This window comes from Leptidea sinapis, chromosome 26 (genome assembly GCF_905404315.1).
Source record: "Leptidea sinapis chromosome 26, ilLepSina1.1, whole genome shotgun sequence".
NCBI lineage: Eukaryota > Metazoa > Arthropoda > Insecta > Lepidoptera > Pieridae > Leptidea > Leptidea sinapis.
Window position 1 is genome coordinate 12,511,507 of NC_066290.1, and position 16,603 is coordinate 12,528,109.

At 33.5% G+C, this 16,603-nt stretch overlaps 1 protein-coding gene across 1 annotated transcript; it reads left to right on the plus strand.

Moving 5' to 3' along the window:
- Positions 1-18: 18 nt before the first annotated feature.
- Positions 19-15,974, plus strand: LOC126972497 (N-alpha-acetyltransferase 60). The gene is made up of 5 exons (XM_050819304.1): positions 19-176; positions 401-506; positions 1,502-1,733; positions 5,366-5,537; positions 6,642-15,974. Exons 1-5 carry the CDS (start codon positions 160-162, stop codon positions 6,856-6,858), a joined length of 744 nt encoding a protein of 247 aa, XP_050675261.1. The 5' UTR covers positions 19-159; the 3' UTR covers positions 6,859-15,974.
- Positions 15,975-16,603: the final 629 nt, after the last annotated feature.

A 16,603-nucleotide genomic window follows, 5' to 3' on the forward strand; every position in this document is an offset into this window, starting at 1 on the left:
ATACTTGATTCATGATTGGTTGTTACTGTGTATATTAAATAGGTGCAAATTTGCTATTTTTAATATAAATCCTTAAATTAATTATTAGGGAGGCAATAATATTAAGGAAATATTTTTGAGGAATATACAGTATTAAAGAATTAATGGCCAAATTAACGAATGGCTGGATTCAGCTGGTATGTATTTAAAACACCGTATTTTTAGTTATCAAGTTCATACATCCAATTGGTCCACTATAGATTGATTCTGTTTGTCTTCCCCTGAACCCAATTAAAGTTAATTGATCTATTACATGCTCTGTTTATAGATGTCTATTATGATTTTACTTTTCGAAGGACTCTCGTCATATTATATTACTAAGTGAATAAGGTCAGCACAAATATTACTTTCATTATTTCAGGTACCTTTCAGAAGGCTTCCAAGTAATAATTGAGAAGTCTAAGGACGCGCAATGTTCTCTTAAAGATATTCAATTGCGTTTTTTGTGCCCCGATGATCTGGAAGAGGTATGTTCATAATAAATAAATAAAATAATAAATATAATAGAATTAAAAATACTTGGGTAGCCTCAGGCGCTATATTGTTTAACAATATTTTAAATAAAAATCTTAAAATATATATAATCTTAATATATATATCTTAAATATATACAATACATAGTACATACTCATAAAAAATTGTATTATTGAACACATTACTGGGCTTAATGCATCTCAAATAAAATAGGTCACAAGTCAATTGTGTGCACCCAATTAATATTGTAGATTGTCAGGTTCCACTTAATATATATAGCCCAGTGGTTAGTGACCATGTTCACTGAGCTAGATGTCCCTGGTGTGAATTCCAGTAGGTGCAAACATTTATATGATGAATACGGATGTTTGTTTCCGAGTTATAGGTGTTTCAGTATGAATATCATATAGTACAAGCTATGCCTATTTGGGCCAAAATAATTTGTGTGAAAAAGTGTGTCAATGTAAACTTATTATTTTACCCCAAAATCAGAAATTTATTTGATAAAACTGTATCTAAGTCTAAACAACAGTTAAATACAGTATTTAATTTTTTTGTAGTAAGCTATAAATATATCCAGTGGATTTGAATATTTTATCAATTAAGTATGTTGGTTATATTATTTATATAGGTGTTTGATTATTGATTTTTGTAGACAGGTATCTGATAAAGTGACTTTAGGTCTGATTGTTAAAATATAATATATTTACAATAATATGGAAAGATAGATATTAATCTATTTTTTCATTTATATACATACATATATACTTTTTACATCATGAAGGAGAATTTAAGAAAAATTATTATAATGTCTGCCCTAATGTAATTAGTTCAATTTCTATTTTTAAATTTTGTTCAAACTTAAATTTTTCCTGAATTAAATCTAATTTTTGAATCTGCGAATGAATATCAAACTTATTTGACATCTAAACAAGTTTATGATTTTTGATTTATTTTTCTTAAAGTAATTATAAAATTCAATACTTAGGTGAGAGCTTTATGTAGAGAATGGTTTCCAATAGAGTATCCACAGTCTTGGTATGAAGATATCACATCGTCAGATAGATTTTTCGCCTTAGCTGCTGTGTACAAGAGTCAAATTATAGGCCTTATTGTTGCTGAAATCAAACCATATCTTAAGCTAAATGCAGAAGACCGAGGAATACTATCAAGATGGTTTGCATCAAAGGATACACTTGTAGCTTATATTCTTTCACTAGGTAAGTGCAGTACTTAGTTAGTCTTTTTTTTATGACAATAAGGGACAAGACAAGCATGACGTTTAGCTGATAGTAATTGATACACACTGCACATTACAATGAAGTACCTCTCAGTATTCTTGAACAACCCATAAATTCTGAGTGGCACTACAATTGTGCTCGTCACCTTGTGACATAAGATGTTAAGTCTCATTTGCATAGTAATTTCAATAGCAGCGGCGCCCTTGGTACACATTACTGCTTCACAGCAGAAATTGTATTCAGACCACTGCTAAAAGTTAGTATTCAGTAGCAATAGAAACTGAAGTGGTGATTTCCTCTACAGTAGGTACTGTCACTGCATCTATTTCTGTTGCAAAATAATAGTGCAGTTTTAGTTCTGCCAGTGGATATGGATGCTAATAAGTTAATTACATGCAAATCAGATGTTTCATATTTAGTTTGTATTTGTGATACAAAGGCTTGTGGCATCGCCTCTCATCCCATTAAATCCAATTGATTTTCCATATTCATATATAAGTTTATGCTCTTAACACTTATAATGCTCTTGTGGTACACACAACTGCGAGAAAACTTATATGGCAAAACTTATATCTCATCCCGTTCAATCCAATTGATTTTCCAAATTCGTATATAAGTTTATGTATTATTATTGTAACTAACTTAACACTCTTGTGGTACACACAACTGTGAGAAAACTTATATGGCATAACTGTGAAAAAATTCAAATTTTATGTGTGAAGGTGACTTTTGAACCCAGGGAATAGACTGAGATTACCTTTATGATGCCCAGTGAGAAGTATTAGGGCAATAATATCACTTTACACTACACCTTGGGGCTTAGGTGTTTTGGGTATCTTTTTTTTATGTAACTATATGGATCAAGCCTGACATCAGATGTGCGTTTTGTTAGTTCTATCACTTATTACAATCAGATAATAGAATATTGATTCATAATAGCTATACTGTTTTGTGATCAAAATTAACTATCTGCGACTTAAATTAAAAACGAAAAACTTATTTACTACTTTTGTGTGGGTATCACATTGTAATTGTTTACTCGCATTCTAATACAATAGGTTTACGATTTGATTCCTCACGCTATTATTATTATATATTATTAATATAGAAATATTCTTTATTTTGACAAAAACACATGGAGTATTGCTCTCATCTCTGGTCTGGCGCACCCCAGTATCAGCTCGATCCATTTGACCGCGTGCAACGCAGAGCAGCTCGAATTGTCGGGGTCCCAGTGCTCTGTGAACGGTTGGATCACTTGGCGTTGCATAGAGACGTCGCTTCATTGTGTGTCTTCTACCGCATTTATCACGGGGAGTGTTCCGAAGAGCTGTTTAACCTGATTCCTGCCGCCGAATTCCACCGTCGCACGACATGCCACAAGTTAGGATATCATCCTCACCATCTGGATGTGTGGCGGTCCTCCACAGTGCGGTTTTCAAGGAGCTTTCTTCCACGTACAACAAAGCTGTGGAATGAGCTTCCTTGTGCGGTGTTTCCGGGACGATACAACATGGGTACCTTCAAAAAAAGCGCGTACACTTCCTTAAAGGCCGGCAACACTCCTGTGATTCCTCTGGTGTTAACTTAACAACAGGTGACCCGTACGCTCGTTTGTCCTTCTATTCCATAAAAAAAAAATATAATGAATTTTAATTCCTGTCTTCATGTATGTATGCAAGTATCCCAATACATAGTTTTACTTGTGCAAGGGGTAACATTCAGTATAAAAACTATTTCCATTACAAATTTTATCTAAATTGATTCAGAGGCTTTGGAGTGATAATGTAACAGAAAGGATAGAACTCTTGCATTTATAATATGAATATGATAGTATAAAACTTTGTATCTATATAACAGAATAGAATTAATCAATTCTCGGTGATAAATCAGTTAATTAAAATTATATTTTGTCACCAACTCTTGTGTACTTCATTATCTTATGAGTCATTGTACTTTCTGTGTTGCAGTGAACTTAAAATACTATTGTTCTTTATCTTGTTGTTCTCTCAAGATAATTTATAATTTAATTTAATTCAACAATGGTACTTTTTATCATTAAAATTTTGCCAGAAATAAATCATTTTTATAGCACAATTATAATTTTCCAGTGTCATTTCAGTTAAAATTTTACATTGACTAATTAGGAGACTAAGATTGAAGCTATATAATATGTAATGCTAATTTTAACAATGTGTATGTAATTTTAACAAAATATAAGTAGATCTAAAACTAAAACTTGCTAGAAGTAAACATGTATAAAAGAAAAAAGTACAAATTTGTTAGGAATATTTCACTAATTAACAAAATTATGTAGTGTTATAAGAACACCAAACTGATTATGTGTACATGACATGACTACCGATTCGCATTGGAACGTATCGGTATGAGTGCAGACGGCGCGGGCAGGAGGGAGACACCGCTCTCCTTCTCCGCCGCTTTCTGTCTAGTGATTGTGTCGAGTAACTATTTGTATTTCTCAGAAATGGCAATATTTATCATAGGGAGTGGCTATAAAATAATATATTGCAACTACACTTGGTAAAAGTCATGAAGCTACATCCGTTCGTAAAGGGGCTTTGACATGGGGAGAAGAACTGCTATGAAACTCCCAGCCCCTCTTTTTATTTTATTTTACTTTATTTATTCTTAATGATACATCAACAGTATACTCATATTACAATTAAATAATATAGTATTACAAGAAATTAAATTACTGATGTGAGTACCAATAACAGATGTACACGACATTCATAGTTGCTGCTGTGACAATTAACTACTTCTTACTTAAAAACTTATTATTACTAACTATTAACTAATAACATAATATAAACTAAGATAAAATAACAATTTAAAGTTGATTATGGACTTTTAGTTATATAAACTACAATTATCAGATTAAAAAAAGAATAAAAGATAAATAATAAATGTGTTGGTTTTTATTAATTGGGATATTTTCGTAGGTTACGTTTAAATTCCTGTGGACTATTCGAAAATATATCTAAGTTCTCTATTTTTCTATTTATCTCATTGTATGCAGTTTTTGTATGAAAACAACCTCTTTTCTTGTCTCTTAAATCATACTTTTATAACTTAGCCTATTTAATCTAATATTATACAATGTTAGGTGGCCTGCACAGAACCAGACAAGAAGTATGCATTATTATATATGTAATAATACAGATTATATATATCTATATAATCTACTATACTATACTAAGCCTTCTTTGTCAAAAAATCTTAAATATATATCTAGAATTTGTGCTTAGTGAGTCCTAGTATACATTCTGGTATTTTATTATAAAATTGAATACCAAGATGTATGATGAAGCTGTTAACTCTAGCTCACTTATTAAATGACACGTACAGTTTATTATTTCTTCTTGAATGAATGATTTCAAATCACATTTTTTTAATTTGGTCATATATTTTTCTAACATACATTATATTCATATTGTGAGGGAAGGGTTAGGATGTTTATCAACTTGAGTGTTTCCCGAACGGAGTGTCTTGTTCGTATAGTATAAATTGTTCTAATAGCCCTCTTTTGATAGACACTAAAACCAGCATCTACTGTAAAATCTTGAACAAGAATGTGTTGCTATTTTCAGGTGTTGTAAGGTCGTATCGTCGGTCAGGGGTTGCGACAATGCTGCTAGATGTACTAATCAACCATCTAGCAGGCCCATTCGCTCAGCCACCCCATGAGCATCATGTCAAGGCGATATTCCTACATGTACTGACTACCAATAGGGAAGCAATTCTCTTTTACGAGAAGAGAAGGTAAGTTTTTTTCATCGAATAGGGGGATAATTAAGTGTAAAGTCAAGGAAGTTAATTCCACAATTTGGTTGAATGAGAAAACAAGTTCCTTGGTACTTTTTAACCTTATCATGGATCATATGCCTTGGTCGACCTTTGCCCAATATTTCTCGCATTATTTCTACAAGCATGTGCCTCATTAGGTATGTGACCAAAACATATTTAAGAAAATACCATTTATTATACTATCAAATCAAACTCAAATATTTTTAATAAAATTAGGGTTTTAAAATCAAAGATTGATTTTCAAAAACACCACCATTCTAAATGATTTTCCTCAGGCCTGAAGACAACGGGTGCATATAACTTTGCGGACCTCTATTATTGTTAATAAAATTACATTACACTAAAGTTAATTCCGTTTTCGCGCCTCTTGGGATGCGCCCCAATGCTCTAACCACTAAATCAACCGTCATTGAGACGGTTGATTAATCCAAATTCATGGTATGTTTGTTCAAACAACTAACCAATGAAATGGCGTGCCAACTGTCCAGTCTACAACGGTAAGCTAGTGGTTAGAGGCGCAAATTCGGCGCTCCCAAGTTACAGCTTCTTCCATTTGATCGCATACCACGATATATACTTATATAAGAAAGCGCCCTCGGGCGTAAGTCTCATGCCGTTTGCCCCCTCTTATATAAGAAAGCGCGCTCGGGCGTCTCTTGCTCGTTTTCCCCCTCTTATATAAGAAAGCGCGCTGGGGCTTCTTCTATAACTTTTGCTACATAAATTATAAGTATATATTTAATACAGATGTGAGGGAAATAACTTAAAAACAAAAAATTGTTTATTTAAAAAAAAAAATTTTCGCACCACAATTACTTTGTAAGTTGTTGTACATTTTCTGGGATCCACTTGTAAAAGCGTGTAGACCATACATCAACCAACAAAAGACTTAACCGGTAAGTAGTCAATAAGACCGTAAGGGATTACCTACTTTTACCGTTTAGTTTATTGTTCTTATCAGATCCGTGGCATTTAGAATTCTTTGTTTCGAACTTCTTGAGACATGGTGTTTTAATGATAAATCGAAAGAAATTTACATAAATGTTATTATTCTTTCAGATTTAGGCTCCATTCATTTCTGCCATACTATTATTCAATAAAAGGCAGATGTAAAGATGGATTCACGTACGTGTACTATGTAAATGGGGGGCACGCTCCTTGGGGCTTGTATGACTATGTGAAGTTCGTCGCTAGAGCCGCTTGGAGGGGAGGGGGCCTATACCCTTGGCTTTGGGGGAAACTTCGTACTGCGCTAACGATAGCGTGGCATAGATAGCTGTAACTTATTGTATAGATCTTCGATAATTTATACGTCTAGATACACTTGAAAGCTGCGAAAAAATAGCGGCCAACTGTAAGCCTTTATTTTTAACAAAACAAAAGTGACTGAGTGTAAGACGTAGCTGTCATGCACACTAAAGTAATAAACATGGCCTGTTGTCATGCGATGCCGAATATCTCTCTCAAGACGTATAAATTATCTAAGATATAGATTTAAAGTTAAACCAACATGTGACTTGCGCCGGCGTGCGAATAACGTAATTTGTGGGTACATGTAAAACATTAATAACGTAGAAATGTTTTATTTTTTTTTTAAATACTTAAATTAGTTGGACATCACAATTCGCCAAAAAATCGGCATACAAATATTTAAATGTAGGATTGTACTGATTACGAGCAGGTTTCCCTGAATTTGCCCACTTAAATTTTGGCATATTATTTCAAACAACTTTGTTTTCTCATCTGTGTACCGATAAGAATGAAACAAATACTGAATCCGGGAACTACTACCAAGTATCCGTTTTCGAACACTGCTTTTAGTGGCCTCCTTTCTACAAGCGCTACGTTTAAAAAATATTAACATTTAATCTTCACACACTATTTTTTATAATTATGTAGGTAAAAACGTAAACACCTTGGTTTGTTATATGACTATCAGTAAAGTATCGTTGGATGCTTTTATTTATACTAAAAAAAAATATTTTATTTGACCGCTCTATTTTGTTTTAAATCTATGTGATTGCAAAGGACGTTGCGGGTGGAAAGGGGCGGGGGGCGCTTCAAGATATAGACCTATAAAGATTTGAACAGAACAAAAAATCTTTGAAGTTTACTTGCTTACTACTTACTTCTTTAGTATGCCGGCTGTGCGACCCAAAGTAGATATTGGCTTCCTATCTTTTGCTACTTGATGCAAGAATACTTAAGACCATGCAAATGTTATTCAAGTTTCTTCTCCCAGAATTCGCTTGGCTAGGGTAAGTAAATAATTCATAAACATAAAAATTCTACTCATCTACCTGAAGCCTTTTTTTTATTTGTAGCTCGACTGTTTACACACTTAGCCTCTTGATTGGGCCATTGTGCGTGTTCGTTTATCTTCTTACTCCAACCAGCCCAGATCATTCCAGAAGTCTAGCAGTATTTTTAAGTTTCTGCAGCCGTCCGGAAGCGATGCTGGTGATAGGAGTATTTGTGCCCGTTGTTCGGCCACACCCCTCCACTCATAAGCACGTGTTCTGGCGTGTCTTGTGCCTCCATGCATCCTCTGCACAGAGGGCTGTCTGTTACACCTATGATAGACAGATATTTGTCCAAGGGACAGTGACCGGTGACAACACCTACAATTGTACGTATTTGGTCCCTGTGTAGTCTCATCAGGTTGCGGGCGAACCTCTTTGACGGCACCGGAACCGCATTCTTTGTTTGCCTGCAACCTTTTTCTTCCCTGTTTCTCCACTCTGTTATGTGGGATTGTTCCGTTTTTTCTCCTCCGTTTTTGGGCCTTAGGTATGGGTAGCAGTGGCTCCGGTCCATATGCTACAGCTTCGGATCCCCTTTTGGCTAGTTCATCTACAGCATCTGAAGCCTTATTATCCTCTTGCTTTTCAACATTATTTAGATTTAAAGTAGTTTTTTTTATTATACGTAATATAATTGAATATTTTTGTGTTATTAATGTTTTACATGGAATCCTTAAATCATTATTTAGATATAGGAATTCTCATTATTTGAGCCTGTTTTAACATGTTTTAGTATGGTTTACCATACTATTAGTCTACAATTATAATGGCTTTAACATGCCAATGATTCTAAATGCAATTATTAAATGTCTTGCCTTATTGTGGACACGCCTCAATATCTTACTACCGTACTCAAGAAACGAAAATAAATTTAAATTTATTTTGTACCCATAATAATTACGAGAACTAATTTCTTAGCTATTTTACAGTATCTACTATGTCTGTTTTCGATGTCCGGTATTTTTTTCAGTCAGCATTACTAAATACATGGTTTTCGGTGTATCCACCTTAAAACAGCCATCATACGGTATACAGGATGTCCCAAAGTTATGGGACATGAAGGGAAAGTACCTTAAATATCGAAGATAGGCAATTTTACTGAAAGAAGACTTTATGTTATTTTAAAAAGTTAGTAATTCTGCATTCAAAGATTTTCTAAAAATTACTTGCCTCGTCTGGGAATCGAACCGTCTTAAATATACCCCCTACTCTTATGATGCCAATCGAAAGAATGGCCAAAAACTAATAACTCTTCTTAAGTAACATAGTATTTTAAAAGAAAGTAGTCAATTAAGTGGGTATTATTTGTAAATTAATTAATTAAATGGTCAAAATGTGATATCTCTTGTCTTACGCAAATCGCCAATCTTTTAATGAGTCCGCTGCCTGTTGATTTTCTTATCATTTTATGGTGAATACTCGATATGATATGGCACAATTCTGTTTGTAACTCGCCCACGTTCTCCTATCGATTTTTGTATAGCATCTCTTTCACGTATCCCCAAAAGAAGAAATCTAATGGTGTAAGGTCCGGGGATCTGGCCGGCCATCTAATCGGTCCATTCGTACCAATCCAAGTAGGAAAACATTCGTTTTACGTTGTTCCTTTCTTTTAAAATACTATGTCACTTAAGAAGAGCTATTAGTTTTTAGCCATTCTTTCGATTGGCGTCATAAAAGTAGGGTTTTTTTTTTTACATTTCAGTCGGTTCGATTCCCAGACGAGGCAAGTAATTTTTAGAAAATCTTTGAATGCCGAATTACTAATTTTTAAAAATAACATGAAGTCTTCTTTCAGTAAAATTGCCTATCTTCGATATTTAAGGTACTTTCCCTTCTTGTCCCATAACTTTGGGACATCCTGTTTACCCATAGGTGTGAATTTAATTAATTTGATTATTTATTGTACTATCTTCTCCCTCTAGTTAGTATGTACAGTCACATACACAAAAGCAATTGAATAGGGAACAATGCGGTTAGGGTTCTGAAACAAAAAAGAAAATTATCGAAAATTAGGAGGCTCTTTTCGGTTTTTCGGTTCTACCTATAGTTGATAAATAAAGATAGAAAATTCTTATTTTTTTTTTCCTGTTTTTTTTTAGTTTTAGTTTTGAATATTGATAGCAGCTGCATACAAAGTTATTGCATAATGCGATAATAATAAACCTTACAATAATTGTCCTGTGATCAATTAATATGGGTAAATTGTATAAAAATTGAAATACAAACTTACGGAGAAATGAAATCTTCCGGTGAAAATTGTACCAATATCGGTTCAGTATTTTAGGTTTAAATTCGAAGATACATAGATGCAGTAAAAATCTTCCTACTCTTTTGACAAATAATTTTTTTGGTGACGTTTCTAAGTGCGGTGGTTTATTTTATAAAGAGGCTATATATGCTTTTATGTGTATATTAAAGTTAATTACTCTATGTAACATAAAACATTGTCGTATTAAGTATTTATAAAGTAATTTATTGTAAAAAAATTCAAAATTTTGTAATTATTTTTAACGAACATAATTGAAATTAGTATTTTACTTTTAAATTTGTATTATTTTTGCTAATATACTCTTGAAATAATTATTTTAGTGATTAAATTAGTAATCAGGTTTTCGATAAACTCTTTGATGGTTGTAATACTTGTCGAATAATACTAAAATAGAACATTCTAAGATTTTACTTGCAATCCTTTCACTCATATAAATGTAGTCATAATTTACGTTCATACAAAAACTAACCATACTACTAGTATAATAGAGCTCAATACTGTATGATAAATTAGAAACATTATTATTTTTGAATAAAGGCGTTATTTTTCGGAAAACCAGAATGCTATCCTAATGCTATGAGTTTTTGCCTTCGACGCATCCTCAGGAGATGTAGACTCGCCGAATTTTTCCGACTCGAAACACGTGTTGAACTGGCTGAAAATAAATCATAGCTTAATTTAGACTAAAAGACTCATAGCATTATGATACATGAAATTTCGATGACGATTGATAACTCCAGTCGCGAGTTCTAGAAAATTTCGGACAATGACCTCAATCCCTATTACATTGCAAGCAATGTGTGTTATCAGCGGGACTAATAGATTATGTGTCACTTTTGACGTTTCGTTATATATACCTACCGTACGTATTTATAGCGTTCTAGCGCTGCGTGTTTATACTGTCCGGTTAGACGACAAATTTCTGCAGCGCTGCAGCGAACTTTTTCTTTTAACTGTCATTGTTTTAGACAGCTATTTAAAAAGATATTTAAGTATGTTATAAATAATATCAGCTCTTTGAACATATTTCTTGGCATAGCTACTATATTATGTAGTAGCGACCTTCCTATAAATACGTTACAAAAACAAGTGTGTGTGTGTACTTATGTATGCACGCAAGAAGTTATGCTTCTTTGGCCTAACAAAGCAATTATCCATAAAATTATTTATTCCTTGTGCCATTCTACGTTTGTAGAAAGAACAATATTGTAAAAATCTTGCAAAGATGGCTTTGACGATTAATTATTCAATAACGAAAACGTCTGTACGGGCTTAAACCGTTTGCCTGTCCTAATAATGGACGAAGAAACAAAAAAAAAATACGAATGCCGCGAACGTCACAAAAATGTTAGGAACCAACTTCACCCTGTTCCTTTTTTGTTAAAGTGATGCGCTCGCATCTTAAAATTTCACTCTCATATTTTTTTTATAACGTGCCAAAAGAAGTATAACTTCATAATTTTTTGCATTAATTCAGCGAAATCGTCATGCATATATTTTACGGTCCCGTATGTCCGAGTGTCTGCTAATTTCAGTCGAACAATTTGTGATATTTTTATTCGATACACGTTTTAAAGGATAAAAAAAAAATATTTCCGTTAGCTTTCGTATATGTTTTTAATTTCGGTCGAATGTTTTGTTATTATGTGCCATTAATACGTAGTTTTCACGCGTGTTTTCTAACAAATGTAAAGTAACTTTGAGAATAGTAACTGTTGGATGACTAGAAAGTGCATTTCCTTTTTTGACATTTTCCAAAAACAATAATTCGTGTTGTAATTTCGAGTAATGAACTTGGCTTTTTAGCCAAGGGTGTTGATGCGTTTGTTTTTAAGAATGTTTCTATATCTCGAAGTCGAAAGTCTTTAAACTATAAGAATAAAATTACTGGGCAAATGAGACTTATCATCCTATGTCTCAAGGTGACGAGCGCAAGAGTAGTGCCGCTCAGAATTTTTGGGTTTTTCAAGAATCCTGAGCGGCACTGCATTGTAAAGGGTAGGTCGTATCAATCACCATCAACTGAACGTCCTGCTCGTCTCGAACTACTGTCCTAAAAAAAATACAAAGATCTGTTATGAACCATGTGACATGAAAAATTCGTATTCTGCAGTCGTAGATTAAAAAAAACTGAACCATCTCATCGATTTAAGTGACAAGAAAAATTGGTAGTCGTAGATTTAAAACAAAAACTAGTTGGTCTTAGTTCGGCAATTGAACCCGGAAGTTTTGAAAAATAAATCAAATCAAATTAAAAAAAATTGATTGAGGATTTTAAAAATTGATTTGATTTAAAAAATAAAACGTATATTAAATCTATAGTCGAGGTCATCCGATTTAACCCTACTACAAATCTTGTAGGTATATTATTTTTTATTCTCATTTATTGTTATGGCGGCATTATTTCGTATTGTGGATGAGTTTAAGGCTGAGAGCGTACTGAGACTTTGCTAAGACTTTACTTGCATAACACTGAGCTGAGCTGTAAGATTAGCATAATTTCTGATTTCATTTTTATATAATGAAATGAAATTTTATTTGCTAGAAACATTGTAATTAAGTTGTCACCATACTATTATTAATAATCCAATTTGTTTCAAGAAAATTTATTGAATTAGGCGTTACTTTGCGGAAATCCATAATTTTACAAATGATTTAAGTTTTCTTTAGTGTTAATTCCGCCAATATTTGTTTTTAAAACAATTCGACACGTGTTTTCGCCTCTACACGAGGCATCCTCAGGACGTGTTGTCTCGCCAAAATCTTGAGTCAAAAATCATCTTGAGTCTCGTGCCAGATTTTGGCGAGACAACACGTCCTGAGCATGCCTCGTGTAGAGGCGAAACACGTGTCGAGTTGTTTTAAAAACAAATATTGGCGGAATTAACACTAAAGAAAACTTAAATCATTTGTACCAATATGTTTCGTCAATTGACATGCAAAATATGTTATAGAGTTATCTAAGTACCAACACACTACTGTTATACTGAAACATGTCGGATTTCACAATTCTTTCATTGATATTAATAAAATTAAAAGTTAAAGATATTGTAATATATGATGTCATATAGTTAATGGGTTTTCCAATAAGGACTTGACAACTTTGTTTGAAAATAAAATGAAAACCATTTGCGATATTTCAAAAATTTTAGCATCGGGTTGAACATACAAAACATTTATAAATGGAACTCGACTTAGCTCATATGGCCACCGCGGGCACGTTTGCACAGTCGATTCGTTGGACCCAATTTTCCATGACTCGGCCACACAGTTCGGCCGAAACGGCTGCTATTTCGCGTTCAATGTTGGCTTTGAGCTCTTCTAACGTCGTCGGCTTGTTAGCATAGACCAATGACTTGACGTAGCCCCCAAAGGAAACAATCTAGACCAATCGACTGGTCCATTTCTTGAGATAACACGCTCATCAAACTTGTTCATCAATAAATCGATTGTAACGTGCCCGCGGTGGCCATATGAACGAAGTCGAGTTCTATTCATAAATGTTTTGAATGTACTTCAACCCGATACTAAAGTTTTTGAAATATCTCAAATGGTTTTCATTTTATTTTGATAAAAAGTTGTCAGGTCCTTATTGGAAAACCCCTTATTAGCAAATGAAATGAAATTATGCTGAGATAAAGCTAACGGCCGTTCCCAATATTCAGTCGATCTCTTACTTGAGATAAAAATCGTAACTATCGTTGACTTTTCTGTACCGATAAACTTATCGACGGTAACTCACCTTATCCGTACGCTGTCTGTCATTGGGACGACTTATAGCTTACCAGCGATAGAAGTTTGTATGGAAATAGCATTTAACGCGTCCCAATATAAGGCGATAAGAATGACTTATCGGGTATATTGGGACAGCTTCAGATTATTGATAGGTAATTACTGACAGTAGAAGGTAGTAATTTGTCCCAATCTGTATATAGTATATTGAGAACGGCCGTAAGACAGCCCAATACAAAAAGTAAGATTGTGATTTATCAAACTCAGCTAAGTTTTACATAAGTAAAGTCTAAGTATGCTCTGCAGATCTTAACCTAAGTAACGAAACTCCCGTTGGTAACCCTTAGTGTAAAGTATTTTTGTTTGTATGCCAATTTCACAGATAACCATTAATTATTGCCCTTTTACATCTTATGACTCACTTCGAACCAAAGCCGTGATTGTTCAAATTATACTAATGTCAAACATTCGATGCCCGCTTTCAAAATCCATAGACAAACGACTGAGAAATCAGCTTGATCGGTTTATCTGTAAGCTGTGTTATAATTTTGTATTGAATTGAAATTGATATAGAAAAATCACTAAATTCAAAGAGATGAAAGACCCGCGACTTCGTCCGCGTGGACTTTCATCTCTTATTCCATCTCCAAATAAATGAGAGTTTCTTGCGCCGCTTCTTATCTCTCAGAGCGCCATTTGTTACCGAAGCGGTAGTAGTATCTAGTATATTAGAAATGACATTCAAGAGAATTCTAAACGAATCAATTTTGAGAAAATAAATGCCTTTTATGCCTTTGTATATGATTGTGATAATATATGATTGTTTGCTTCTTATCAAGTACCTAAAGCAAAGTTTCATGGTTTATCTCCGAAAATGATAAATTTTCATCCCTTATTTTAATCCCTTCATGCCCTTTTTAAAAACAAATGGTTGCTTGTGTGTGTCTATGTTTAAACCAAATCTAATCACAAACAAATCCGGAGTCAGGCGTAAAAGCGTGACTTTGTTTGGAGTTCCATACGAACTTTCTTTCCCCCACATGTAGAAATTTCTAAAACGCTACAAAAAATACTTATTTATGTCTTATCAAGTGCCTAAATAAAAAGTTTCATGGTGTTCATCTTCGAAAATGTCGAACCTACAAACTTCCATCCCCTATTTCAACCCCTCCAAGCCTTTTTTTCGCGATACAAGGTAGCCTATGTCCTTTCCCAATCTCTAGTCTATCTATGTACTGAATATCATCAAAATTGATTCATTGGTATAGGCGTGGACGCACTTTTACCGAAATATATTATTGTTTATAAGTAAGTCCCGTTTACACCATTTTTTTAATGCGCGGCGGGCATAGAATGTTTGACATTTGTATACAAATTTAGTCACGGACTAGTAAAAAAAAAGGACTCCGCGCCGTGATATTAGCAAGTGAAGCACCTTTACGCTAGTGTGTGTGCGGTTCCGGGGGTACCAGTTACACAATTTTTACTCCCTTAAATAATCATATATCCACAAATACTTTTATAGGATTGTTTTTACAATTTTTCACAACGCACGACGGCATTTTTAAAATATTTTATTGCGACGCAAACTGTTCTGTGACAGACGATGGCAAATCTCATAATGGCGGCCGATCGGCTTGTATTGGTCTAAATGTATGCGCGGGGGCTATGTATTTACACGTTTACCGGCTTGTTTTGGTGCTTCACTGCTATGCTGACACGGATTCCTTCGTTTTTTACTCGTCCGTGAAATTTAGTATAGTTTTGAGTATTAAGAAAATTATTACTAGTGTATAATGACAATTATTAGTATTATTTTGTTGTAGAGTTTTATCCTATTTTTTTTTCACTGTATGAAATGTGATATGATATTGTCTATAAATAATTATATTATAAATATTATGTAATACTTACTTTTGTTTTTGTTTATTTCCGTTTGAACTTTATTGTATGTTTTCATTGCAAATAAATACTTCCAAATGTTGAATAGTAAGGACCTTATTGTTGACAGATTATATTAATACGTATTTATTCTGTGAATTTTCTATGTTGTGAATAATACAAAATATTATAAAGTGATGTGTAGTTATTATCTTTTAATTTTTTCTTTAAAAATAATTAAGTTTATATATTTTTTGCAACTACCCGCAAATAAGTGCATTGACATAAATGAACGAACCCACAGAAGTAGATATACAATGCTATATGCGAACTGTCTAGGTCAGCTTGGTTGCCATAAAACCCTCTGAGAAACCGTAAATGACACTTTTTTTAACAGGTCAAGTTCTTAGATCATTTATACGTCTATATTAACTGTCAAAGCCGTAAAAAAAATTGAGGTTGACAGTTAACCTCTATTTTGAACAATATACGTACACTAACACAAAGTGACATACAAATCACGAGCGTATGACGTAGCTTGTCACGCACACTATAATAATAAAACATGCCTATTTTCATCGGTTGTCTAGCAGCAAAAGGCTCTATCTAGAAATATAAATTATCTATGGTCAAGTCAATGATTGCGTAAAACGTAAGTTAATAATATGATAAATTTTCAACCACACACCACAGTAATGCCAAATTTCTATTGTTATTAATTATTTACTGCGGGAACTCATTGTTGAGGTACTTAGAAGCTTCTAGAACATTCCATACGTTTCCACATACGAATACGTGTAGAGCGCGACTGTTTAGAAACGTGTTTCATTTGT

What these genes read in the sequence shown, in the direction of transcription:
- LOC126972497 (XM_050819304.1), top strand. An exon ending in GCCCCGATGATCTGGAAGAG is followed by an intron (nt 507 to 1,501) that starts GTATGTTCATAA and finishes TTCAATACTTAG; the next exon opens with GTGAGAGCTTTATGTAGAGA. An exon ending in AGCTTATATTCTTTCACTAG is followed by an intron (nt 1,734 to 5,365) that starts GTAAGTGCAGTA and finishes TGCTATTTTCAG; the next exon opens with GTGTTGTAAGGTCGTATCGT.